The sequence below is a fragment of the Lonchura striata genome, chromosome 19, assembly GCF_050655825.1.
Source record: "Lonchura striata isolate lonStrDom1 chromosome 19, ASM5065582v1, whole genome shotgun sequence".
Lineage (NCBI taxonomy): Eukaryota > Metazoa > Chordata > Aves > Passeriformes > Estrildidae > Lonchura > Lonchura striata.
Genome location: NC_140721.1, coordinates 6,440,125 through 6,468,105, shown reverse-complemented (window position 1 = coordinate 6,468,105; position 27,981 = coordinate 6,440,125). Strand labels below are relative to the sequence as shown.

The following is a 27,981-nucleotide window of genomic DNA, read 5'->3' as shown; positions in this document are numbered from 1 at the left end:
GGGGGTTTCTTTTGCATTTAACATATAGAATGGATTTTGGAAAGAGAGAAAATTTGCTGACACTTCTTTTTCTGTACAAGGAATCCAGCCTGCAGGAAGGGAATAACAGTGCAGGCAGCCTGGAGCGAGCTACAGCACAGGCAGGAGGAGCCATCCTCCTCTAAGGAAACAAGGGAGTGCTCAAATCCCTGCAGAACCCCCTCTGCTGACACTCACATCCATCCTGGGGCTCTGCCTCATCAACAACTCCCCAAAGGCCATGGCCAGGAGGCTGCCCCTGGTCCAGGCAGAAACCTCAGGGGTGTAAATCCCTTCTCATGGAACCCCCCTGGAAAGCCCCTGTGTGGAGGGGAAGAGCAGGCAGAGGATTAAGTAGGTTGACCAAGATTATTACTGTAATTATATTATCATTTCAGTGTATCACCATCATCAGTGTTATTAATAGCCTTAATAACAGCAAAGCAATTACAGCAATAACAACAATCCTGGTTGCAGTGTTGCTATTACCCATTGCAGTAATGCTACTACCAGTAGTAAGATCCCTGCTAGGGCTCAGGAACCCGACAGGAGGCTCTGGGCTCCCCAAAGCGCCAGGTCAGCCTTATTCATTTCCATAATGACAAATTAGGCACAATCATTATTCCAGTCTGTGTGAGACAATTTAATTCTAGGTCACGCTTGCACTCTTAATGAAAGCCTTGGCGAAGCCTTCCCTCAATCCATTTTCCTTCTCCCCAGCTGATACCAGTTCCCATCTACCCAAGTGTGCTGAAGAATTTGCTCCATCCATCAGGTTTTAGAGAGCTGTCAGAGGGATCAGGATGTCTGGCTGCTGCCAGAGACAGCACAGCCATGCCCAGCAGGGATGGGGGTCTCTTTCCTGGCCCCCCAGTCTCTTCTGCCCACTCAGGAAGGGATGTTCCTCAGCCCCTTGGGTTTTTCCCTATCCCTTTTTTTTCCCAAGAGAAGAGCAGCTTGCAGTGCCTGGCCATGGCATTGGCAGGATGGGGGCAGGGGGGTCCTATCACCCCAAAGCTGGGAAGGGGAAGGGAAACAGGGCAAACTGAAGCCTCAGACCAGCCCCTCCTGTGACTAAACCCCAGCTTTCCTCTGGGTTCTCACATCCCAGACTTGCACGTCCATGAGCAGCTTCCCTCCTTCTTCCTGCTTCATCTTTCCCTGCAGGACAAGCTGGGAGCCCAAACTTCCGAGCAGGGCAAGTGGATGAACTCTTAGGCATTTCCCACCACAGACCAACCCACCAAAGCTGTTTGGTTCACCCAAAAGTGAATTAACTTCCAAATAGTGACACTTGCCTCATGAATTTATTTTTTAAATGGGGAGAACAAGGTGCAAACAGGTTAAAAGGATCCCCTCCTCATGTCCCCAGCACTCACCCCTGCTCCTCCATCATCTCCTGCAGCTCCATGCACTTCAGCTCCACCCGCCGCTTGCGCTCATGGTCCAGGATTTCCCGGTGAGCCTTCTTCACCATGCTGGGCTCCACCAGCCTCACCTCCTCCTCACCCTTGTGCCACGTTCCTGAGGCACCGGGCTGGGGGAAGCCATTGGAGGCTTCCTGGGGCGAGGGCACGTCAGCCCCATTGTTGTAGAGAGCCATGATTGCCTGGGAGGGAGAGAAAGAGTCAGTCAGAAAGGGTCAGCACCTGCCCTGCTTCCCCTCTCACCCCGTGACAGTGAGGGGACCTGCGAGGCCCTGAGGGGAAAATCAGGTTGATGGGGACAGTGACTCCACGTCCCTGCACCTTGCTTCAAAAGCAAGGCTGGAGCTACTTCCACCACCATGACAGGAGGGCTGGCTCCTGGGAAAGAGAGGAGGATGATCTGCTCCAGCCTTGTACTGGAGAAACCTGCCTAAGGGTGCGTCTGTGGGGCCCAGGACTGTGCAGCAGCAGCAGGACATGGACCCCATGAACCCCATTGTCAGCCAGTGTGGGTTTGAAGCAGGGACAGGCATCTACCCTTACAGTCCTCTAGGGACCCAAAAACCTCAGATATCCCCTTGCATTGCCCAGCTGCACTGGCTGGTTTGGTTGCAGTGGTGGGACATCCTGATGTCTGACTCAGGCAGCAAACTCTTGCTGATGCTGTTGGGCCATGGCCTGGCATCCTCTGGCATGGCCCAGTGTGGGCTGCAAGGGGAGATGATGATCCCCACCAGCCTCTGCCCCCTTCATCCCCCTCTGCCTCCTTCATCTTCACGTGTCTCTGCCTCCTCTTTCCACCACACAGCCAATGTGTCCTCACTTGGCTCCAAAAATAACCCCTGGAAGAGGACAACTGCTCCCGAGCAGCGCTGCCGCGCTGAGGCTCCGGCTGCTGCTCCCCAGCCTGGGGGAGGAGATGCTCCCAAATCTCCTGGATCAGACACAGCCCTGTCTCAGCGCCCTCGGGCCATGGGTGCATGGCTGAGCACCCATTCCTCACTGTCCCTGCTGTCCTGCTGTGCCCCAGCTGCCCTGCTCAGCACTCCAGCCCTCTCCCGAGCATGGGATGCTCCCACTGGAGATCTGCTGCCTTACCCACCAGCTCCACCAGGCTGCAGAGGCACCACCTGGCCTTTACAGGGGCCCTGCACAAAGAGAAACAATCAGGAACAAAGGCAGAGCATCCTGCCCCACTCTCCAAGTTGGATTTGGGCTTGGAGAAGCAGCTGTTGCCAGAAAGCCACTCCTCTGAGGTGTTCCTTTCCCAGAGACCCTGCTGGGGAAGTTTTTCCAAGGATGGGTGATGCCTGAGAGTCATCTCCTATGAAAGAAGCAGCCAGTCCTTGGGAGGCTGACACATGCTGCCCATGCAGGATGGGGCAAACACTGGCCCAGGGAAGGAGCCATCCCTAAGCCCAGCAGAAGTGGAAAGAGCAGATGGACCAGGGACTGATCCCCACTGTTTCAAGCCCAGGGAAGTTTTGCCATTCCCAGTGTGCCATTCCATTCCACCAGGCAGTTCAGAGCTTTCCAAGGCCATGCCAGTTGGGACAGAGCCAGGGTGGGAATGCAGATCACCCACGGGAGGCTTTGATGAGGTTTTTTTGCTGTTTGAGAAGAGAAAATACCTCGGAGCCCTCCCTGAGGTGGTGGGGATCCCAACCTGGCCAGAAAGTGTCTCCCACCCCACAGCATCCCCACAGGACATGCCTGAATTTCCTGCTGCCACTGGCTGCCCCACACAGCCATTTATCTCCCGACGAGCCTGCCCAGGGAGGACAGCAGCTGAGTGCTTAATTACAAGGCTTTTTTTTTTTTTTTCTTTTCTTTTTTTTTCCTCCCCATTACTACCATGCAGAGAGGAGCCAGCAGCCTTTACTTCCACAGAGGTATATGGGGGAGATCCTGCTGGTGCAGCAGGAGCCAGCCAGGGCTCTGCACTCCTGGATGCTCATCCCTGCACCTGGAGGGTCCCCGGGTCCCCCCCTGCCTGCAGCACCCACATTTCAAACCCCATGACACATCCCAGCCCTGCTCAGTCCTCCCTTCCCACCCTGAGCCCAGCCCCCTCCATATCCCAGGAGGCTCCAGGCTGAAGAACAGAGAGATGCTGCAGAAAAACCTGCCTTGGGGGCTCCTCTCCCGTTTTTTTCCATCAGGACATGAAGCCAAAAAGCTGGAAGGAAGTTAGGGAAAGGGGGAAGCTCCCTACTTAGAAACCTTTCCCCACAGAAGGGCTCAGGAAAGGAGAGATGATTTCTGCAGCAGCCTCTGCTTGCTTGCCCCCAGTGGGAATTCATTTTATCCTGAGCCCAGCAGTGGATAAATTCATTGCTGAAAAGCCTTGAGAGTGTGTGGGATACAGAGCTGGGCAGGTGGATGGAGACAAACTGGCAGCTGGATGGGTTCCTGTGAGAGAAGGATGGTGGGGGAGGCATGCAGATCCCTGCTCCCTGCTCCCATGAAAAAGATGGAGTTGGAGAAATCCCCTTGCACCTGGGGCCAGGAAGGTGGGGATGGACATGGTACTGCATCCCAGTGTCCCCTCAGCCTGGAGCAATACCCCCTGCCTCAGCCACAGCATGGCCAGGGAAACAAAGGAATGGGAAAAACCCACCCACAACCCTCCCCCAGCTCTCCAAAGGGGCCCCAGGCAAATCTCTGGGTGCCAAACAGAGCCCTGCACTGCTGGTGACAGTGGGGACAAGGCACCAGGGCAGAGGGAGCCCCTGTCCCCCAGCTGGGTCTGTGCTCTCCCTGCCCCACAAGGAGAGCCCCGGCGATGTCCTGCACTCACAAGGGACAGCTCAGGGACACAGAGTGGCTGCCACCACCACGACCTCAATCCACTGGCCACCACACAGGGACCACCTGGCTCTGCCAGCACCAAAATCAGCACCAAACCCATCAGCACAGCCCTGGCCAAACAGCAGTGGTTTCCCACCCGGCTCAGCGCTACCCTGATAATAAAGATGATGGTTAAATATTTCATTATCTGCAGTAATTACCCACAAAACATCAATCAGTGGCAGCCACTGCCTGGCTGCCTCACCCAGAGGGAGAGGAGGGATGCTGGGGTGAGCTCTGTGTCTCCACACACTCCCAAAGGCTGCAGGATGTAGCTGGGGACAGTTGCTGGCATCCATTCCCACATCCCAAATTCCCTTCCTGGCACCCAGGAGGGACCAAACCCCCTGGCACCATGGGCTGGAGCTGCTGGGGAGATTCCTGAGCAAATCCCTCTTTTCCCATATTAACCAGGCATTCGCCCACGTATTTTGGGGTCCTGATCCTCTTCCTACGTGCCACCTTGGGCCCTGGGGAGGTCAATCCAGATTTTCAGCTTACAGGTAATTTCTGATACCTGGATTAGAACTTTTGGAAGTCTTCAGAGATACCCTATCCTTCATCCTCATCCTCCATCCCCATCTTCACTCTCATCCCCAGATTCCATCCTCATCCTCTTCCTCATCATCCTCCCCATCCACCATCCTCATCCACATTCTCCATACCCATCCCCATTCTCCATTCTCCTCCTCATCCCCATCTTCCATCTTCATCCCTCTTTTCCATTCTCCTCCTCCTCACCCTCCACCTCACCCTTCCATCCTCCATCCCATGCCAGGGTCTCTCCCTCCTCCCTCTCCAGCCATGCTGAACCACACCCAAGGTGTGGAGGACCTGGGCACCCGCAGGACCAGCTCAGAGACCGCCAGGACAGCCAGAAGGACGGACACACTGCACTGCCCCTGTCACACAGCCAGGACAGGCCCTGCCAGCTCGGGGTGCAAGGCCTGGCCTCGCCATCCTGCCAGAGTTTGGGGCTGCTGGTTTGGGGTGGCCCCAGGACGTGACCGTCCCCATGTCCCAGCCCTGGGGCCACCCACCCGGGCTTTGTCCAGCTCACGAGTTCAGAACTCAGCCCGAAAGGAAAGGAGCAAAACGATGGCGAAAAGAATGTTATTTCCCCAAACCGCTTCGTCCCAGCTCAGAACAATCCCCTTCCCAGCCGGCTGGGCTGAAATCCCCCTCGGGCCCCGCTGAGCCCCGGGCCATGCCCGCAGTCCCCGGCGCTGAGCAGCCGCCGCAGGGCCCTGCCGCCGTACTGCGGCTGGAGCCGCTTCCCGGGGGGAGCGGGGATGGCAGCGGGGAGGCGGCAGCGCCTGGATGCTCTCCCGGGTGCCTGGATGCTCTCCCGGGTGCCTGGATGCTCTCCCGGGTGCCTGGACGCTCTCCCGGGTGCCTGGATGTTCTCCCGGGTGCCTGGATGCTCTCCCGGGTGCCTGGACGCTCTCCCGGGTGCCTGGATGCTCTCCCGGGTGCCTGCATGCTCTCCCGGGTGCCTGCATGCTCTCCCGGGTGCCTGGATGCTCTCCCGGGTGCCTGCATGCTCTCCCGGGTGCCTGCATGCTCTCCCGGGTGCCTGGATGCTCTCCCGGGTGCCTGGATGTTCTCCCGGGTGCCTGGATGCTCTCCCGGCATCTCTCCCTCGCTCGCCGGGGAAAGGCGGCGGCGGTCCCCGGGCATCCTGCCCCCTCGCCGTGCCTCGGTGCTAATTAAAGCCGCCTCCGGCCGGCGCTCCATTAATTCTCGCCACATCCAGCTGCACCAGCCGGGGCGGCCGTGAGCGGCCGGGATGTGCCGGGATGCGGGCACGGGATGTGGGCGCGGAGCCCAGCACGGCGGCTCCCTGGACCACTCGTGCACTGAGCGTGCCAGAGCTCGGCTCCAACACGCCAGCGACAGCCCCGATGAGGGGAGGACGCTCCAGTCACTCCAGAGAGGCTGAGAGGGGTGGTCCCCGTGGCTCTCCTGCCTGTTGGGATCTCATCAGGACGCACCACCACCGACTGAAAGTATAACCCTGTCCCCGAGCATGCACAGCCCCATCCCAGGCTGCTCCCTGTCTGCGCTGTGACAGCTGGGAGAAGATCTTTTTATTTTTCAGGACACAAAATATGCCAGAACACCATGGCCAGGCAGCCAGCCTCCTCTGAACACCCAGCTGGAGTTACAAGGAGGAAAAGTCCAGGGTTGCTGCCATTAATTGGGCTGACCTTCTCCGGAGCTGCCTTCCAGTGCCAAAAACTGTGAGTCAGACCTTCAAGAACGAGGAAAAAAGGCAAATGTAGCTTTAAAAGTGCAGCCATTCTGGGGCTCGTTAGCGCTGCCCTCCAGCCCCAAGGCATAGGGATGATGTCCGTGGGAAGGGGCACTGGGACTGGATTGGTGACAGCCCTCCCAGTGCTTCCATCCCTATTTCCCCAAACCCAGGGCATCTTTTCCTGTAGCTGCCTGGACAGAATTTGACACCTGACAGATTTTAAAGCAATTAGTAAAGAATAGATAGATGCTGGCTGGGGGGTCAGGAGCTGCAGATGCATGTGCATACCTACGTCTGTGCAGATATATATATATATATACACATATAAAAATACATATATATGTTAAAATAGATGAGGAGGCTGGTGGAGAAGCTAAACAGTTGCTAAGCAACTGGGCTCCTTCCTGGCTTGGGGATGTAGGGATGGGGGAGCCAGGGCTGGGGATTGATCTCACACTGGACAAGCATCACACAGGGGTGTGGGCACAGAGATCCCCTGGAGATGATCCAGGGAAAAGGGCACAATGGAGGGTGAGGAGCCAGGATTTGCTCCTGTCCCCAAAATGCTCCATCTGAAGCCCCCCCAGCCTGAACCCCTTGGGCTGTTGGCTATTGAGGAGCTCCATTCTCAGCTCTGGCTGGAGGAGAGCTGGTGGGAAAGGGGTCACCCCATGATGGGGAGCAGCCCCAGGACCCGTGCAGTGACCCCATTCCTGAGTCAGGGATTAGGGAGAGGAGCAGCACATCCACACGGCAACAGCAATCCCCCCATGCTGAGTGGAGAGGCAGCAGATCCAGGTGATGGGTTTTCCTATGGGATCCCCAGCCCTGCACCCCTTTGGCCACACTTCCCTCATCCCCTTGGGAATGCCCTGCCAGACCTTCCCAAACAGGAGGTGCTTAAACAAGGAATGGGGATGGAGAGGGGGAACAACCACCTCAGGTTTTCCACCTTTGGGGCCATTTGCTTTGCTGGGCAAGGAGTCAGGAGGAGGTCCAGTCAGCCCGAGGCCCATCACCCCTCAGAGGAAGGGGAGCAATAACACTACTACAAATAAAAGCAATTATTGAGCACATGGAGGAGCAGGGGAATGACTGTCACAATGAGGTCACCTTCCCCAGGGGGGACACAATCCCGGTGAACAACCCCTGGAGCTGAGCACTGCAGGTAGAGGGGGGTCACGGCCAGTGCAGGGGGAGCATCCAGCTGGGAATCCCCCCCACCCCCCCTCCGTGGCTGGCTGGGTGGTTGTGTAACGGGAGGAGCTATTCCGGGGTTTGAGCACATTATATAAGCCACGGGCCACCTGGCCGGGGAAAACGGGAGCTGGGAGACAGGAAGGAGGAGGAGGAGGAGGAGAAAGGGCTCTGGGGATTGGGGACCCCCACATCTGGCAGACCCTCAGCACAAGCACTAACCCACAGGGTGACCTGCACCCCGCAGTCATCCCCTGCCCGGAAATATGGGCTGAGCACCCTCTGCTCCCTCTTCCAGCAGCCTCCAGGACCCACTGCCACACACCCACCCACAACTGATCTGGCCCCAGGGGCACGAGCCCCTTTGTCCAGGGGAAAAGCAGCATTTTCTTGGCACCAGAGACAAAGCCAACCAAGACCCCGGCACCCCTCTGCCTGGGAAAACCCTTGCTTGCCATTCCCAACAGTGATCAAGGACCGAAGGTTCCCTTAAAATCTGCCCAATTTCTGGCTCTGACAGCTCCTGACATTCCCTGCATGCGTTGTCAGGATGAGTCCTGGGGCAGGGGGAGGCAGGTGGGATGCTGGGGGGATTCTGGGGAAAGCAGGTGAGACACAGAGGGTGGCACTGTGTGAGGCCACGCTGGCAGAGTGGGACAGAGCGATGACGATGTGTGTTTGGACACAAACACTGTCCCCAAAATCCCCCCACAGCGGGGGTGTCCCCGTGCTTCTGCCAGAGAAGAATCCACATGCCAGGGCAAGGAAACCAGCGAGCATCTGCACCCTCAGAGAAGGTCCTTGACATTTGTCATCAACCTGAGACACCCCCAAATCCTGCCAGCTCCCAGGTGACCCCCATACAGCAGTGCGAGCACAGGCAAACCAATTCACATCCAGTGTGAAATCTTGCTCTGGAGGAAATGAATGAACCTGTGTCCTCTGAAAGCCACCTGCTCCCCCTGAGGCACGGCCCGACCCCTCGCCACCAGCTCCCTGCATGGCACAGCCCAGACATCCCTGGGGACAAACCTGAGCTGGGAAGGAGAAGCACAAAACCCTCCCAAAAGACAAGTGGGTGAGTTGCTGCTGTGGCTCCCCGCTGCCAAGCCTTGCCCCCTCTCCTTCCCTCGTGCAATACCCGCAGGGTTTGAAATCTCCTCAGCCAAACCCTGCCCAGCACTGCCTGGGGGTCCACACAGCAGAAAAAGGGCTTTGGGGACCTTGTCTCCCACCTGCACCACACAAGGCACCAGCATCTGCTGAGGGATCGTCCCTGTCCCGTCCTTCCCTGCCAAAAACCTACTGCTGGGGGTCACCCGCGGTCCCAGCCCCATCCTGGCTCCCCCCAGCATGGAAAACAGGGATGTGGGTGCCCCCCCAAACACTCCCCAGCACCAGGGAGCCCCCGGCACATCCGCATCCCTGGAGGGACCCCCTGCACCCCGAAAAGCACCTCACCTCCAGACTCCTCACCCCATCCCACACCCCCGGGAGCATCCAACCTCACGGGGCGACACCCCCGGCACCCCCCTCCCGGAGGGGTCCCCAGCTGTCCCAGCACCCACAGCACCATGCACGCCTTCCTGCCCCATCCCCTCCATCCGCGTCCCTTCGGAGACCCCGAGGAGCACCGCGCCCCCAAATCCCCATCCCCGGGGGTCGCCACCAGCATCAGCGGATGGCTGGGGGGGTTTTTCCCCCCACACCCCTTGCACCGCCAGCGTTCCCCTCACGACCCGGCGCGGTCCCGCTGCCCCCCGCCCCCTCCCGTCCCTGCCCGGCCCCGCAGCCCCGGGCCCGGCCGCGCCTCACCTCGCCCCGCCGTCCGCTGGGCCCGGCCCCGCTGGGTCCCTGCCGGCCGCGGGGTGCGGGGTGCGGGGTGCGGGGTTCCCGGTTCCCGTTCCCGTTCCCGTTCCCGGTTGCCGGGTCCCGCCGGCGCGGCCCCGGCGCGGCCGCTGCTGAAGTGCTGGACAGCTCCGGCGCACGGAGCCGCCCGCGCCGAGCGCCCGGCCGCGCCGCCCGCCGCGCCGCCCGCAGCGCCGCCTGCCGGCCGGAGGCCGCGCTGCACCGCGCTGCACCGCGCCGCTGGGAGCGCCGAGCTTGCACAGAGCGCAGTTACACAGTGCAGTTAGCAGTTACACAGTGGAGTTACACAGAGTGGAGTTACACAGAGCGTGGAGTTACACAGAGTGCAGTTACACAGAGTGGAGTTACACAGAGCATGGACTTACACAGAGTGTACTTACACAGAGTGCAGTTACACAGAGTGGAGTTACACAGAGTGTAGTTACACAGAGTGCAGTTACACAGAGTGGAGTTACACAGAGCGTGCAGTTACACAGAGTGCAGTTACACAGAGTGCAGTTACACAGAGTGGAGTTACACAGAGCGTGCAGTTACACAGTGGAGTTACACAGAGCAGAGTTACTCAGAGTGCAGTTACACAGAGTGTAGTTACACAGAGTGGAGTTACACAGAGTGGAGTTACACACAGTGTGTACTTACATACAGCATGTAGTTACACACAGTGTGTACTTAGTGCATGAAGTTCCACAGAGTGTAGTTACACACAGCGTGTACTTACAAACAGCAAGTACTTACACAGAGAGTGTAGTTACACAGAGTGTAGTTACACAGAGTGTGTACTTACACAGAGCGTGTACTTACACACAGCGTGAAGTTACACACAGCATGTACTTACACAGAGCGTGTACTTACACACAGCGCATACTTAGAGTGAGTAACTACACAGATCATGTACTTACACATAGTGTGTACTTACACAGAATCTGTGCTTACACAGAGCCTGTACTTAGAGTCTGTACTTACACAGAGCGTGTACTTACACAGACCCCCATCCTTCCATAGACTCTCATTCTTCCACACACCTGCCCCTCATCCTTTCACAGAGCCGGAGTCCTTACACAGAGCCGGAGTCCTTACACAGAGCCGGAGTCCTTACACAGAGCCCCAGTCCTTACACAGAGCCCGAGCCCTTACACAGAGCCCCAGTCCTTACACAGAGCCTGAGTCCTTACACAGAGCCCCAGTCCTTACACAGAGCCCCAGTCCTTACACAGAGCCCCAGTCCTTACACAGAGCCCCAGTCCTTACACAGATCCTGAGCCCTTACACAGAGCCTGAGCCCTTACACAGAGCCTGAGTCCTTACACAGAGCCCCAGTCCTTACACAGAGCCCCAGTCCTTACACAGATCCTGAGCCCTTACACAGATCCTGAGCCCTTACACAGAGCCTGAGTCCTTACACAGAGCCTGAGTCCTTACACAGAGCCCCAGTCCTTACACAGATCCTGAGCCCTTACACAGAGCCTGAGTCCTTACACAGAGCCCCAGTCCTTACACAGAGCCCCAGTCCTTACACAGATCCTGAGCCCTTACACAGAGCCTGAGTCCTTACACAGAGCCTGAGTCCTTACACAGAGCCCCAGTCCTTACACAGAGCCTGAGTCCTTACACAGAGCCTGAGTCCTTACACAGAGCCCCAGTCCTTACACAGAGCCCCAGTCCTTACACAGAGCCTGAGTCCTTACACAGAGCCCCAGTCCTTACACAGAGCCCCAGTCCTTACACAGAGCCTGAGTCCTTACACAGAGCCCCAGTCCTTACACAGAGCCTGAGTCCTTACACAGAGCCCCAGTCCTTACACAGAGCCCTGTCCTTTCACAGCCCCTTTCATCCCTGCACAGCTCTTTCCCACTGCACAGAGCCTCCCATCCTTCCACAGATCTTCTCCCCCTGTATCCCATCCCATCCCGTATCCCATCCTAAACCCCATCCCATATCCCACCCTGCATTTCACCCCATATTCCACCCTGTATCCCATCTCATATCCTACCCTGAATCCCATCCCATCCCACATTTCACCCTGAATTTCATCCCAGCCTTTACCTCCACCCCAGGATGCCCCCAGAGCTCCCCCAGTACCAGCCCAGCGTCCCCAGCCCTGCCCAGTTCCCAGCTGATTCTCCAGCAGTGCCTGGGAGTGCCTGGAGCACCCCCACCCTGGCAGGTGTGGGGGTTTTGGGGTGTCTGGGCATCGTGGTGATGCAGGAGATGTCAGGGCCCAGTGGGGCACTCCCCAGTGCTGCAGCTCAGGTAATGAATCCGTGTTAATGAGCCCATAATTAATTTTCATTTCCTTCAGTGATGCCAAGCACTCACCCCCATCGGCGATGGGAAATGGTAAAGCCAGAGAAGAGGGAAAGCTCCCAAACCTCCCCTAATCCACCTCAAAACTGCCCAGTGTGGTCATGGCCAGGGTTTATCTTCCCAAAACACTCTGAGATTTCACCCCAGTTGCTCTGCCAGGGCCACCAAACGCATCTGGCTGGGGACACCTGGTCCCACCTCTGGCTCAGTTTCCCCTGCACTGTCCAGGCTCTGCGCCACCCGTGACCACAGCTCCCTCCTGAACTTGGCTGCAGCTTCCCAGGCAGAACCCAACAAAAGCACCTGGCCATCACTCCATGGGAGATTTGGCCTCAGAGCAGGATTTGGGGAGGGAGTTTCTGCAGAGATGGGGATGGGAAGTCGGAGATGGGGTCTAAAGGGAGTTTTCCTGGGGGCAGCCAAGAGGCCTGTCCTGGTGGGGATGTCCCCACAGCTGGTGGCAGCTGGGTGATGCTGTTTCCTGAGGGAGGACAGACCCAGGAACCAAAACACTGCCAGAAACACCAGCCCAAAATCCGTCCATCCCTCACCTTCCTCCCATCCCTGTGCACAGGCTGAGGTGGCAGCAGCCATGGGGACAGGTCCAGCCAGGGGTTCACATGCCCAGGTGCAAACAGAGTTGGGGGAGCACGAGCATCCTCTTTCCACAAGGACTAAACAACATTTTGGGGTTGTTTGCTACATCTGCCGAGCAAAATCTGCATCCTGCATCCATTATCCACATCAGGACTACAGAAACAAGGGGCCATGTGTTGGATCTGCCTCTCTATTAAACTCCAGCCAGGCAATGGGGCTGGATTTGGGAGGTGCAGCCCCTGGAGCACGGCCAGGGCCACTGCTGCCTCCCCCTGCTCCTACCATTGTCCCTGCCATGTCCCCCTCAGGGCTGACAGCAGATGTCACCTCCTAGGAGAAACCTCCTGCATGGTCAGGACTATTCCTGGTTTAATGCTGGAGGGGGAAATCAGCCCGTGACAGGAAAACCAGCATGGCCAGCCTGAGCCCCTGCCCTTTGCAGCACCGTTATCTTCCCAACACCCCGCAGCGCCCGCAGCGCTGAATAATGCATCAGGCCCTGGGAAACAAAGAAATGAGGGATGAAAAAGCAGCAGAGGGAGACCCTGGCATGGCAAGGACAGGAGCCCCATGGGGGTTCCTGGTTTTGGCCAGGAGCCAGGGCTTTGTGGCAGGACCACTGCCCGGGAGAACAGCAGTGGGAGATGGGGCATGGCCCAGCCCAGGGCACAGGCAGCAAACACAGCCAGAACCACACCTGGAATGGGATGGAGAGAGGCAATAGTCAGCCAGGTGGGAAAAATTCCAGAAATTCAGGAAGAAAAAGCTGTCAGGCAAGCGGGCAGGGTGAAGCCATGAGAGCAGCGAGGAGTGATCTGGTAGAGAACAAAAGGGAGAGATGGAAGGAGCAGAAGGGTCGGTAATTGCAGGCAAACAGGCAGAGCCAGCCACGGCTGGGGGGAGAGGAGGGAAATCATCACTTGAAAGAAACCGAGGATTTAGGAAAGAGGAGAAAGGAAAGGTGATAAATAATTAAAGGAGATCAAACGAGGCAGGCAGCAGAACAGGCCTAATTGCAAGGATTTGCGCTGAGCTTCGACATCTCCAGCAGCCTCCTCCCGACGCAGAAGAAAGGGCGGCCGGCAGCGGCGGTGCCGGGCGGGAGCGTGCTGCTGGCACGGCACAGGCAGCAGCCCTGATCAAAGCCTGCCGCTGCCTTTCATGGTGCTCAACAACCTCCACCCGGCAGGCAGGGAAGAAAATACCAGAAAATGGGGTGGGGAAGCGAAGGTATGAAGAGGAAGGGGCTGAGAGCACCGTAATTGTAGGGATTGCAGGCGCCGGGATGGTGTAGGTGAATGGAGATGAGATCTCTGAGGCTGCTCTTGGGGTGTCAGGTTTATTGGGGATGGAGAAATGTCTGCCTCGAGCTGCCAGACGCAGCACGTGGGGAGGCTTGAGGGGATGGGAGAGAGGAGACAAGGGGATGCTCTAGGAGAGGGGGAGTTCCAAGAGGAGGGGAAGTTCCAAAAGAGGAGGGGGAGTTCCAAGAGAGGCCGTGTGGCCCCTCAGATCCCCTTTTCAGGGGGCTTCAAGGTGGGCTGGAACAAGGCTCGGGCCAATGGGGTTACAGGCACTTGATGTTTTAGGGGAGGGTTACAGATGCAGGGTGAACTGTACATTTTAGGGGGTGAGATGGAACAGTCCACTTGACCCCTGGACCCATCCGTAGGCAAGGGTGTTGTCCGGCTAGCAGAGAGGACTGTACTCATCCTGGCTGTGTTATTTATAGATAATTATATTTATCTATCCTCTCCAACACGTAATACCATGAGAGCCCAGGACAGGATGGGGATGGGGCACAGGGACAGTCCCACACGTGCCCAGGGTGACCTTGGGCTGTTTAATTGTGGCCTGGTGGCTGGAGGCTCCCACCGATTTGGGCTTGACCATGCAGCCACATGGCCCAGGCTCAGTGCTGGGGTGGGTTTGCTGGGTTTCCTACTTCCTCAAGGTTCCCTAACCCTGCTAGCCCTTGGCAAGGTTTTTTTTTTTTTCCCTGTGGATTTATTGGGTCACTCTCTGAAGCCCTGGGAAATGTTCTGTACCCATGCTGTGCTGCAGCAAGAAGATGCACACCTCCTGTGCCCACCCAGGAGCTCCTGCCTGCTGCTTTCCTTGGCACCTCCTTACTCAGAGGTAACAAGTCCAGGAGGAAAGAATACAATCCAGAGTTGCCCTTCCAGCCTGGAAGTACCTCTGAGCAGTCATTCATCACCAGAGCCACCCTTTGCTTTTACAAACCCAAAGGGCAAACCCTCCCAGAGCATCACCCAGCATGGAAGAAGCAGAGACCTGCCACTGCCCCGGAGTCCCCAGCTGCATCCTGCCCCACATCCAGTGCCCACAGTCTCATCTGTGACCCCATCCACTCTGTCCCAGTGTCCCCACAGAGTCCCTGCAGGCAGCAGGTGCCAGGGACGGGCAGTGTGGTGGCAGGGCTCAGCTTGAGTGTGCTAACCTCTCCTAACAGGCAATCAAATCCCTGCCCCGGCAGGACTCCCTGCATATTAATTGCACTGCGTTATCCAGCCATCTGTTCCCGCAGCCAGGAAAAGAGCAGTCCCCTTGGTCTCCTTTATTAACAGGTTTCCCTGAAAATGCAAACAAACCCTCCTGCCTCGGCGCCGCTCTCCAGCTCTGCTTTGAGGCACCCAGGAGGGAAGTGGGAGCTCTCGGGCATTGCAGGAAATCAAGAGCAGGGAATGCAAAGGTGATGATTTCACACTGCCTGTGGCCAGGAGGGAGAGCCAGGGGAGGGGGAGAGCTCTGTGCAAAGCCAAATCCGCAGCTCAGATGGTTTGTGATGCTCTTGCTCATGTTAAAACCCACTGCCCTTGCTCTGTGAGGAAAGGGGGAAGCTGATCTGGCTGTGAGGGAGATCTGCCTGTGCCCCCAGCTACACCCAGCCAACCTCGGGGTGTGTTTCCACCTCTCCTTTCCACATTCCTGGATAGGGGATGTGCTGCCTGCTCTGAACTGCCAGCCCCAGTAATGTAAGGCTGAGCACAAGCTACCTCAAGGTTGGTGATGCACATGCTGGGCTGCCCAGGGGAGGGAAAGGGCAGCAACATCTCTCTGTCCTGGCAGCTTTTGTGGGGAGAAATCACTGCACATTGTGAGTTTTGGAGATGGGCTCTCAAGAGAGGGCAATAGTTACCCAGCACCTTTCTGAAGTACCTCCAGCCCCTTCAGTCCTTCCAGTCTTGCTCTTTTGCTGGAGCTGGGAAGGCAGCCAGCTTTGGCAAGGCAGAGGCCACTCTAAACTGTTGCTCTTTCTTCTGCTTCTCCTAAATATCCCCAAAATGCCATGGATTGTCCTCAGGCTCAGCCACGCCTGCTGCAGCTGTACCAGCCTTAGCCCAAGGAAATGCTGCTGGCAGCTCTCAGCACCCAGAGCCCCCAGGGTGAGCTGGGGCTTGGGGTGGGAGGGCTGTACCCCCACACCAAAGCACCAGCCCTTGCACAGAGCCAGGAAAGGAAAACAGATTTCCCAGGAATCAGACACAGGTCTGCCAGCCTGCTCCTGTGGTCATACCACCTGAAGCTCCCCAGGACAACGATGATCAGGATGAGGCCCGAGTTACACCATTCAGCATTTGCTTTTTTCCTTGTTCTATCCTCTCCTGCATTTAACGTGCTGCTGCAGCAGGACAGGAACAGCAGGTGGGCTCGAGTGACCTGACATATGGCCATCTGGAGAATCTTTATTTATTACTCTCCACACACATCTCCTCTGTATCTTGACATCTGTGCTCCCGTGTGGGGCTGGGCTGCCCGAGGAGGTGGCAGCTCCATGTGCAGAAATGATGCTGCAGGGGAAGAAGTGCTTAGAGACCATCAAGGCAAAAGTCTGCTCAGTAAAAAGGATGAAACCCAAGAGATCTGCACAGGGCAGGTTCTTCACCTCCTCCAGACCTGGTCACACCCCTCCACAGGAGGTTACCACAAAGGCTGTCAGCACTGGAACGAGTGCTGTGACTCAGCAGGGCAGCCCCGCTGCAGAACTTAGAGGAGACAGGATGAAGGTCTTGTGTCTCAGAGCCACAGCAACAGGAAAACTTCCAGGACAGTGTTGGCTTATCTGGGTACACCCAGCTGATTGCTACTCCTCCCAGGGAGGGATATGTCCCAGATCCCATCCTACTCCAGGGAATCTGCTCAGAGAGAAGGGGTGGGATGACCCACACCTTTACAAACCATCTCCAGTCTCCAGAGGGATTGTTACCCACCACAGCACTGCTCAGCCACAGGTACAGCACAGTGACTGAGCAGGGAACACTGACACAAGCCCATTCCTCACCTTAAGCCAGTGTTCTTCTAGCCTCTGACTTCATGGCAGGAATCCACAAAAGGGTGTCTCGTCTCCTTTCCCAAAAGGGAGCAGATTTCCAGCACAGGGAATAACTGCAACTCCAAAAATGCAGCATGGGATTGGAGAGAAGAAACAACCCCAAAAATCCAAACAGTGCAGGGACTTCGTTAACATTCAGATTTGAAGGAGACCTTCAGCAGGTGCTGAGACATAATCCTCTTCCACCTCAGCTCCACTTGCCCATGCTGCCCCTGAGTCCCAACTGGTACAAGCAAAGCTTTCTGCTTGTCCATGCAATTCCCTCAGACTTTGCTGGGTTTGGACTGCTGACACAAGAAAAGATTGAATAACCTAAGCCACACGATGAACCTCAAGTTCTGAAAAGTCTCCAATGCTCAGAAATCTGCTCTATCTGCTGTATTAAAAATAGCAGGACAGGAACAAACGTGTGTTCCTGTCCTGCTGGTTGCAAGGCAAGGCTTTCCCTGCAGCCTCGTGGAGCGGTGGCCCTGGACCACCTGGGCACATCCCTCTGCAGGTGCACACACACTGTTTTTAACACTCTGCGCTGCCTATTTCAGGTTTGAAATTGCTGACAGGCCTTCAAGACCCCTACACCCAGTTAGAACAGTCTGCCACATGCTTTCCATTTATTGTTTGGAACATTCTCTGCCACATTTACCAGGTCTGGCCTGTCACTCCTCCTCAGTGTCCTCCAGTTCCGACATCCTCCCCTGCCCCCCTCCAACACGATCTTTAATTCTATTAATACTACCTAATAATTACTTTGTTCCAAGCCTGCTGAGTAATGACTGCCAACGCTTTACTTCATTACTATTCCTGTAAAGAAACCAAGCTTTTAACACGCTGGATTTCTGCAGAGGAGTGACAAGGACTGTGCTTGCTGTCCTCTTTGCCCACATCTTCCACAGGGCAGGAAAAGAACCAGGCACTTTATTCTCTGTGCATCTACAACAGTCACAACTGTGTGCTCTGGCACAGAATGATAAATTAATTAAAATTAAAAAAAAAAATAAAACCCAGTTAAGAGAGCTCAGACAAAAAAATACATGAGAGGAAGATAAAAGACAGTGATCAAAAAGTATCCATGACTTTCAGATATCTTGTAAACAACTACCCCATGTTCTCTGGCTCAAACCAACATTCACCTCAGTTCCTCGAGAGGTGCTGGGCTTTGGCTTTTCCTTCACTCATCAAAATAAAGTCTGTTCAACTTAGAATTCAACCTACATGGATGAGAGCAATTCAAAGCAACAGCGTAAGCAGCGCAGAGCAGAGGAAAAGTGAATTAATAGCTTCCTTCATTAAAGTTTACCTTCAAAGAAGTCAGCAAAAGAACTCGTCATCACCATCTTCTTGCAGACATTTATTTTTATATTCACAAGAGGATGAATGTAAGGGAAATTTATGGAGATGCTAAATCAAGGCTTTTGTTCCTAACTAGAAAGAAGTGGCTCTCAGCAGTTTAATTATTGTCTTAGTGCAGGACTGATGTTTCAAATGCTGTGCTCTTTCACTAACTCCTTTAAAATCAAATTACGTAAGAGATTAAGGTAACACAAGGTAACAGAGGTAATGCCACCTCCTGAAGAAACACCTTTGGGATCATTTCACTCAGTTATCCCTTGTGCAGCCTCTATACCCATCCTGATCTGGTCACACCTGGCTCCCAGTGGCTGTGCTGAACAAGGAGCCCAAACCCAGGCAGCAGCAGAGTTGGGACTAATCAGTTACCCCCCTTTCCAAGGCTATTTCATCCCTGCTGAAACCAAGCCCCTCTTGGAGAACTAAAGCCTCCACCTTCCAAAGGACAAGCACATCAGGACAACTCCACATGGTACACTGAAAAAATGAGGCTGTTTTATTGATGATTAGATTCTGCACTGGCAACAAGCATCAAGCTAATACAGACAGACTTCAACCAAAGCATGAGCTTTGAATCAGAAGTCAAAAAGTGACATGATGCCTTAATAAATTAAGGAAGTTAATTCCTCTCCGTTGTCAAGTCTTCACTTGAAGTTCTTTGCAAATTCCTCTCCTTTCTTAATAGAACCCTTCAGCTCAGACATGGCCGCAGCAACCATCTTCTCTTCAAAGGGGGAGAGCTTGCCAAGGCCTAGGTTCTTCTCAATTCCTTTTTTCTGAGGGAAAGAGGATTTAAGGATTAACCATTCACCGAATGACCTAAAGAGTAGCTTAACAGCTCCAAGTATTATCCAGCTGAGACAGAGTCCCAGCCTGGCACCTGTGTCATCTCTACCCTGCCAACCCTGTGCTTCCTGGAAAGAAAACTTACTATCTGTGGCACCTTCTAGAGCCTTGACAAACTTCTCATTTGCTGCTCACATGTGTGAAACCAGAAGCCAACCCAGCAGCTCCTTCAAGAGGAGACCGACACCAACTGATCCTTCCTAACTCCACACACAACATCAGGCAAGAGATCTCCTCTGCTTGACATCTCAAACTGCCTCAGAGTGGCACTCCCAGGTGTTAATTCTCTCTTAATATCCCTCTGCTTCCATCCCCTCCCAGCCTGCCCCTAAGACAGCAAACACCACCCTTTGCATCCCAGCAGCCATTACAGAGCTGCAGCATCAGTTTTCCACTGCCCCAGGGTATGGGTGACAAAAGGAACACTGCTTTCAGAGTTCAGCAGAGGTTCTGAAAACAGGCTATTAATCCTAATCCATACTGTAGCTCCCCATGTGCCTCAGTTTCTGAGGATTTGCTTGTAGCAGATCAAGCTGAGGAGACAGGATTGCTGACTCTGTTTAATCACATGAAAGCCCAGAGTAAACAGGCCTGACTTGAGGCAAATGTGACCTCTTCAGCCAAGTCTGAACCTCTGGTTACTCAGTGACCTGCAGTCTAAGAGCAGATAAAAGCAGCAGCATCCTTGTCAAGCGGAGCTATGTGCCTAAGTACCACACCCAAATACTGCAGACTCTTAAAGGCACACCAGCTGTTAACTCCAGCAATAGCAGGCACTCAGCTAAACTGAAACCTTGAGTAAAACCCACATGACACAACCAGTAGCTGCTGTTTATAAGGTTGTGTTAGTACATACCCCCAGCTGCAGAGGTGTAGAGAAGTATGGGACCTCTGTCACATCTGATCGAACAAAGGCACATTCAACAACCCCCTGCTTTCCACTCATGGCATCCAACAGGGAGAACACAAATCGAGCACCAGCATAGGCCATGGACAAGGTGGCAGATCCTGGAAGAGTTAAACCACTTTCAGAACAGATCACGTTGAAATTTGATACTTCCTTTGGCATCAAAGGTTTCCATACCAGTGTGTTGTCAGAGCAGTAATAATGTAGTGTTTTTGACTTCAACCTCAAGGCCAGTTAAAGCAGCAGCTTTTGGCCAGCTACATGTATCTAATTAACCAGATTTATAAAAGAAACAGCTTAATTTGACAGAGAATATTCTTTTAAAGCCATAGATGGGGTGGGATCAGTTAATATTTAGTCTTAGATACTGAGCTGTTTCTAGTAGCACAGCCCGGGCAGCAGCTGACAGAGGAGAGCAGTGAGGTTGACAACCAGCAATTCATAACCTGCAAATAAGATTAAACTGCAGAGGAGTGCAGCCCTACAGACAGTCAACAAGAATTACTTGGGAGCTTTACTCAAGAACCCACCTGCTCCTGCCTTAGCTTGGACAACTTCAGTCCCAGCTTCTTGAATTCTTGCTGTAAGCTTCTCCAGCTGATCCTGAGGAAACTCCACTTTTGGTGTGCACTGGATGGGAAAAAAAGAAGTTAATACCAATACAAGAACCCCTTCAGATTCAGCATAAAGCACACAATACTTTTTGTACCACTGCAGATGTTACCAACAGCTCTCAACTGGGCAAAACGGGTTTCCCCAGCTCACAGCTTGTATGACACTGACCAACGGCAAAAGCCATCAGAGCTGGGGTTAGTGCATGGCCTGGAACAGGAACCAGCCATGCCCAGCTTCCTGAGGGACAAACCACAGGGCTTGCCATGGCTCCTCACTACTGTGTAGTCCTGCACACTACAGACACACTTCCAAGCAGTAGGAATTTCAGAAAGTCATCCTGTAAATATTTGGGTCACTGTGGCATTATGGAAGTTGAGCCTTATGAAAGATCCAGTTTCCCAGCAGTGTTCAGGAATTCACTGAACCTTCAGATACAGCTACACCAGTAGCTTAAGCACAGTTGTGTCTGTCCCAATTGGACTGTTTAACTAAAGCAGCACTCTGCATTCAGCTGCTCCAAAGCCCGGGCTCTTATTCCCAAGAGAATCCTTCTGTAAAGGATACTTTATTCCCCACTTAGGAAACATCTTTTCTACCTTTGTTACAGAGTGCTCCTTGGCCACATCCCTGCACCTGCTTTAGAACTGCATTTCAGCCTGGCTGAAGGGCCAGACTGCCAGTCATGGCTGGAACAGGCCTCCCTGCACAGCCTGACAGTGCCTTTCAGTGCTTGAGCTTCAAGTGGGGTTTCCACTCCATCATGGCAAAATCAATTCAATTTTTCTCCTGAAGCCAGGTATTCCTGTCATGAAATACCTGTCACAAACAGAGCCAGGACACCTAAACACCCACACTACCCCTCAGTTCTTATCCCAAACTCCTTCAGAGGAAAGCTGGAATTACTGCCCAGAGGGGTTCAGATTTAGATTGTTGCCTTCCAGCCCATCCTGCACCCCACCCAAGAAGGAAAGCAGCCATGAGAGCAGGGAAGACTCTCTGTGCTCTATCCTAGCACATTTCCTGCCATCACAAGGGCACTTTATATCAATCCTAACATGCTGATGTGTGTGCTGCCACACACAGCTGTCACCCTGACTCACCTGAGAGATCAGAGGGATGATGGTCTTCCCAGCATGGCCACCAATAACTGGAACAGTTACTCGAGCTGGATCCAAGCCCTAAAGGAAACATGAAACTTTCCAGCTTCTGAAGCACATGAGCAAGAAAAACAAGTGACTTCACTCCCTGCCCTGGACATCAGGACACACAGGGAGGAGTTCCAGAGGCAGCTGCACTCCAGGGACAAAGCCACATCTACAGAGTGGAACTCTGGGTTACTCTGATCACTTCATACAGTTACAGGATATTATTACTGCAGGGCTGGATAAAGAGTAGCACAACATAAACACCACCAGGGTTATTAAGAGCAGTAACCTGTTACAGCTCCTGATACTTTGCAGAGTATCCTGTGACACACAGCACAGAGTTTGACTTGCAAACACACAGCACAACTCAAGCCTCTCTGGCTGCATGGCAGGGTTGGGAATGCCAAAGGAATTAAGGCCAACACGTAGCTCCCTTGCAGGGCACAGCTATGAAAAGGAAAGGTCAAAGTCTCTTGAACCACATTTTGCAAGAAACCTTATCTTCAGGCTCTTCTAAATAAGGGAGACAGGGAATCACTGCCTTTGCCTCTAGCTGCACAGAAATCTGAGCTCCTTTGGCTCTCTGCAGTGATTTTGGAAGCACTTCTTTATAGATCTGATGATCGAAGCATCCCATGCAGTATCCCTCCCCCTGCATGTTAACCATGACCTGCCTTTAGTTCAGCCACAAAAGTATTCGCTCTGACGATGTCCAGTGTTGTAACACCAAAGATTTTGTTGGGATTATACACACCGTGCTTCTTGAAGACTTCTGAAGTTATTGGGATGGTTGAATTTACCTACAAGCAAGAAGAGGGAAGCACTGATTAAAAGCGGTTTAATAATGAAGCCAATTCATGAACTTAACAGGCCAATTAACAACCTGAACTATACTTCCAATTTGGAATCAACTGTAGCCAATTACTTTAATGTCTAAATTGAAGAGCAATTTACAGTCAGGCAGGAATAAAAATCATTAATTTTAAATAACCATTAAGACAATAAATTTGTTCATTCCCATTACAAAGGCTCCTCCCTTAGTGAGCTAAGGTTTTTACCCCAGCTAATACACCAGCTTGCATTATAATCAGTCACACAGACTTGGAGATATTAAGCACTTTTACATCCAAGTTTTCTCTGAATTAAATACAGCCAAGAAAAATGGGTTAGTAGAACCAGGCTTTTCTGCAAATACACAACAGACTTTAAAGATACTGGTCAAAATTAGTAAGAATTTGGATTACTCTAGTATCTGAACTTGGTGAGGTTTTTCCTCTACATTCTAAGGTCTTCAGAAAACACTTACTGGGTTAGAAATGATACAGATCATGGCTTCTGGACAGTGCTTTGCACAGGCAGTTGTCAAAGAGGCAACAATGCTGGCATTGGTGTTGAACAGGTCATCACGGGTCATACCTAAAACACAGCCAAGGCAGGACTCTGAGTTACCCACAGTTACCATCACAGGCAGAAAATCCAACCAAAATCCAGTATTCTGCTCTGGTTTCAGAGATCAAGATCAAATTCTCCAGCTGCAATACAAATTGGCTCCACAGGTAACTCCTCTCACCAACAAAGAGATCAGCCCTTTCCAGCAGCAACCAGCCCAACTGTCCATTGTCAGAACTGAGGCTGCCTGAAGAACACTGTGAGCACACAACCCAGTGGTGCTCAGAGCAGCACAACAGCTCCCAAGATGAATTCTCCTCCCTCTTTCAAGTCACTTCCACAACTACAGTTTAAATGACAACTGCTGTGTGCAAAATATTGCTGGTTGTGTAAGTGCCACCCCCCATTTCTATTGCAGCAACTACTTTAACCTAAAAAATTAAGATTTAGGAAGAGCTAGGCATTAAAATCTAGAATTTTGTTATGTTCCTAATAGGATATTGGAAAACAGAGTGGAATGGAGCAGGTCAGAGACATTCTAGGAAGGCTTAACAACATTTATTCGGAGATGCCCCAAGAAGTTGCTGCACAATTGACACAAAACAAAATGGGTTATTTCTCTTCTGCTGAGAAATGAAACAAAGAACCAGTTTTTATTCCTTGAGCATTGATCTGGGACAAGAAGCACTAAGGGAGGTTTAGGATCACTTGCATGAAAAGCCTTTGCAGCTCAGGCCTGAGTGGGAACCCCAGAAATCAATTTAGCAGTGTAAGAGGGGCTGAATGAGCTCCTGATACCACAAGGAGCTCTGGGGCAGGGGCATGAACAGACCACTTACACCCCAACAGACACAGCTCTGAGCAGCAGAACTGCAGAGATCCACTTCAAAGCAGCCCTGGGGCTTTCCAACAAACAACCTACCTGGTTTTCTTGGGACTCCCGCTGGAATAACAACAACATCACAGCCCTTCAGACATTCTGGCAACTGCTCAGGTCCCATGAAGCCTGAAATGGAAGACATTCAGGCATTATGGTTTTGACAATTATTAAATAGCTGACACTTTGAAGTATAAAATCATGCCCAGAGGCATACAAGCCTTTTTTTAAAATTTAACCTTCAATTTAGACTTAATGTTGAAAAGCAAAGGAATACAATTATGGATGGATACCATCTGATGTTTTATCCTTGTTTCAAAACTTACAGAATGAGAGTGGTGAGAATCTCACATTCACCTGTTTCCAAACTTTTAGTTCCTCCTGCTATGTGTATTTACTCTCCAAAAGCCTTGGCACTAGAGTCAGTGCCCCCAAAGAACTGCAGACTGGCACATTCATGTAAAAATGTCACCTTTTGGTGATCTTCAGATAAAAGAAAGATGAGCAGATTAAGTTTTGATTTCATCAGAATCTAAGAGAAAAGAAGCACATGGAATTCATGTGGACACCCAGGGAGTGTTAAACCCATTTCTAGTCAAACTTTTAAATTCAACACTCTGACATAATTGCACTGAATGTTTCCTGCCAGATGTCACAAATTTCCCTTCAACAATGCAACCACAACCCATAATTATCTCCATACACGTCAATCTAATCAGCTAAACCTTAATTAATCATTCACTGCTTGAGGAAAAAGCTACTTAAATTGATACTGGGCTTCAGGATCAGCGGGTGAAGCTTTCCCCTCACAAGCAATGGGCATCCAGGGTCAGAGCCACCCCTGTGGGAGGATCCCTTTGGAAGTGAGGCCATTCCCAGGGTACCTTTGACATTGGCTCTGGTCTCGATGTGGCTGAGGTCGGCTGCCACGCCCGGAGTGTGAGCGATGTCGTAGAGGCTGAGCTTGCTGACCAGGGGGCTGTTCTTCAGCAGCAGGGACAGGGGCTGCCCAATGCCCCCCGAGGCTCCCAGCACTGCCACCTTGGCATTGTTCTGTGCAAAACAGACAACAGACACGTTGTAGAGCTGTTCTGGCAGTCACCCCCCCACCACTGACCTTGGGGTTTTCACCTCTTTTTTTACTTTTAGCTCTGTTCCTCATTTTTTTTACCAAGCACTGTGCAAACTCGATAGTCTAAGCCTAGAGAAAATTACCCTCCCAGAGATGCTTCAGGTTTATTGGTAGGACATGTTGGCAGAAATGGTTACCTGTGATCTGAAGCTCAAAAGGGAAGCAAGGCTAGGTGACAAAGGAACCCAAGGAATCACCCTTCTTCTAATATAAATACCTGCCTGAGACTAATACCTGCCACTCTGTGGGTGAGGCCTGATTTAGAATCAATCTAGTTTGTAGTTTTTCCAGTTTACATTGCCAGTATAAAAAAAATATGCCTTCCATTTAGCAAATCAACACATTTAACGAACTACAAGAAATGTAATAACCACTGCATACATGTGAAGAAAATGTTTACACCTGTTATAAATCCAAAATAGCACCTGCAGATTGAGGACTGAGAATATTAAGTGACAACACTTTCCAGCTTTGATCATGTGGTTGAGAATCAAGTAAAATCAACTCTGCTTGGTTGCCCCATGGACCAATTTTATCCTCACTCAGGTACTGACTGGCAGGGTGCAATTTCTCTCACAAATGCCTGTTTGCAAAGTGCTGCTCCACAAGAGGAAAGCTCCTTCCAGGGGCCAGAAAAACTTTAAAGTGCAACACTGCCAAAGTGATGGAAAACTACTGTGGAGATGTAAGGAGCAATTACTGCTGAGAAAGCCATTTTTTATCACAATCTTACCAGATAAAAGCAATAATAGCTCCACATCCCCTCATGAACAGCTTAATTATTGTGCTATGACAGGAAATAATCTACCCAAGAACCGAACCAGATAAACCTCAGCCCAGTTTCCTTGCAATGGTAACGAATATAATTTTGCATAAAACTCTGTAAGAGGAAGCAAAGTCTGGCATGAGTCACTGCTGAGCCCCATTTGTGACCGAGCTGACACAGTGGGGTCAAAATCTCACTGCTAATAAATACAGTTTCCATGAAAGGACTTAGACAAGGCTCTCCTATACCACACATATTTACAGCTGCAATAATCAATCTTTTACATCCCACCGGGTCTATTAGCACAGGACAGAGGTCAGTCTGTACCCGTGCAGCTGCAGCAGTAGGGGTCTGGAGCCAGCACAGTGGATTTTGACACACTAGGGATTACTGCTGAACCAACCACCAGCTTTAGCTCTTAACACCAACCGAAGGGGCATTTTTGCATTAGAAGGAGGAAGCAGCAAACCCATCCCCCTCTGCACACCATCAGAGGGAGGGAGTTCATACAGGGTTCCCACACTCGCAGCCTGGCTGCAGCAGGGTGGGAGCTGCTGGGCCAAGACCCGCAGGGCCACGGTGCTGCCACCGGCACACCCAGCACCGAGACCCCCGAGCCACGGTGCTGCCACCGGGACACCCAGCACCGAGACCCCCGAGCCACGGTGCTGCCACCGGCACACCCAGCACCGAGACCCCCGAGCCACGGTGCTGCCACCGGGACACCCAGCACCGAGACCCCCGAGCCACGGTGCTGCCACCGGCACACCCAGCACCGAGACCCCCGAGCCACGGTGCTAACACCGGGACACCCAGCACCGAGACCCCCGAGCCACGGTGCTGCCACCGGGACACCCAGCACCGAGACCCCCGAGCCACGGTGCTAACACCGGGACACCCAGCACCGAGACCCCCGAGCCACGCTCCGCAACCTCCCCGCCCGAGGCACCGTCACTCGCTCCCAGCCCCGCTCCAGGCTCCACCCGAGCCCTGCAGCCCCGCACTGCGGAGCTGCCGAGCTCCACAGTCCCCTCGTGGAAACCCGGGGCTCCATCCCGGACCCGCAGCCCCTCAGCGGGGATATGGAGCCCTCCCCGGGCTGTACCCGAGCCCCAAGCCCTGCTCCGAGGAGGCTCCGGGCTCCATCCCAGCCCCATTCCGAGGAGGCTCCGGGCTCCATCCCAGCCCCGCTCCAAGGAGGGCTCCGGGCTCCATCCCAGCCCCATTCCGAGGAGGCTCCGGGCTCCATCCCAGCCCCATTCCGAGCAGGGCTCCGGGCTCCATCCCAGCCCTGCTCCAAGGAGGCTCCGGGCTCCATCCCAGCCCTGCTCCAAGGAGGCTCCGGGCTCCATCCCAGCCCCATTCCGAGGAGGCTCCGGGCTCCATCCCAGCCCCATTCCGAGGAGGCTCCGGGCTCCATCCCAGCCCCATTCCGAGGAGGCTCCGGGCTCCATCCCAGCCCTGCTCCAAGGAGGGCTCCGGGCTCCATTCCAGCCCCATCCGAGGAGGCTCCGGGCTCCATCCCAGCCCCATTCCGAGGAGGCTCCGGGCTCCATCCGAGCCCTGGTCTGAGCAGGGCTCCGGGCTCCCCCCGAGCCCCGCTCCGAGGACACTCAGGGTTCCAAGCCGAGGAGCACCGGGGCTGCTTCCGGACCCCACAGCCTCTCACCGAGGGCCTGCGTTCCCCCCCGAGCCCCGCAGGAGGAACTATGTCCAGCGCCGGCCCTGCAGGCCCAGAGCGGAGAACAACCAGGCCGGCACCCCGCCCTGCGCCCCTTCAGCGGGCAGAGCCCGTGCTCCACAGCCCGCTCACCGGGCAGCACCGGGGCTCCTCCCCGCCTTGCCCCCGAGCTCCGCAGCAGCGGCAGAGCGGAGGAGGAAGCGCGGGGCCCCCCGGCGGGGCGCGGCGGCGGCTGTTGGGCGGTGTACCTGCGCGGAGGTGGCGATGCCGCGGCGCAGCGCGGCGGCGGTGGCGGTGCTGAGGCGGGACAGCATGGCGGGCGCGGCGGGCGCGGGCAGCGGCGGCGGCGGCGGTGACTCCAACGACCTCCAGGGCCCGCGCGGCGCCGCTCTCGCGAGACTGC

At 53.9% G+C, this 27,981-nt stretch overlaps 2 protein-coding genes across 3 annotated transcripts in view; both read right to left on the bottom strand.

Moving 5' to 3' along the window:
* SRRM3 (serine/arginine repetitive matrix 3) overlaps positions 1 to 9,735 on the bottom strand; it is a 30,280-nt gene extending 20,545 nt beyond the window's left edge. Inside the window, exons 1-2 of one of the 2 annotated variants that reach the window (XM_085557533.1) lie at positions 9,565 to 9,735; positions 1,398 to 1,627 (exon numbers count right to left, since the gene is read on the bottom strand). In XM_085557533.1, the coding sequence (XP_085413659.1) occupies positions 1,398 to 1,621 (224 nt within the window). In that variant the 5' untranslated portion in view covers positions 1,622 to 1,627; positions 9,565 to 9,735. The remainder of the gene's footprint in view (positions 1 to 1,397; positions 1,628 to 9,564) is intronic. The other variant, XM_085557534.1, reaches the window with a different exon arrangement.
* Positions 9,736 to 18,693: 8,958 nt separating this feature from the next.
* MDH2 (malate dehydrogenase 2) lies at positions 18,694 to 27,971 on the bottom strand. The gene is made up of 9 exons (XM_021550990.3): positions 27,827 to 27,971; positions 24,884 to 25,052; positions 24,045 to 24,128; positions 23,040 to 23,149; positions 22,408 to 22,533; positions 21,689 to 21,766; positions 20,504 to 20,603; positions 19,923 to 20,074; positions 18,694 to 18,996 (listed from the first exon to the last, which is right to left on the bottom strand). The coding sequence occupies exons 1-9, from the start codon at positions 27,890 to 27,892 to the stop codon at positions 18,865 to 18,867; spliced, it is 1,017 nt and encodes a 338-aa protein (XP_021406665.1). The 5' UTR covers positions 27,893 to 27,971; the 3' UTR covers positions 18,694 to 18,864.
* Positions 27,972 to 27,981: the final 10 nt, after the last annotated feature.

Bases quoted from the DNA above. Each gene is read 5' to 3' on its own strand.
- MDH2 (XM_021550990.3), bottom strand. From the start codon at position 27,892: ATGCTGTCCCGCCTCAGCACCGCCACCGCCGCCGCGCTGCGCCGCGGC. The intron at 20,604-21,688 runs GTGAGTCAGGGT...TTTCCCATCCAG, and splicing joins TCATCCCTCTGATCTCTCAG to TGCACACCAAAAGTGGAGTT. The intron at 20,075-20,503 runs GTGGGTTCTTGA...TAACTCTTCCAG, and splicing joins CCAAGCTAAGGCAGGAGCAG to GATCTGCCACCTTGTCCATG.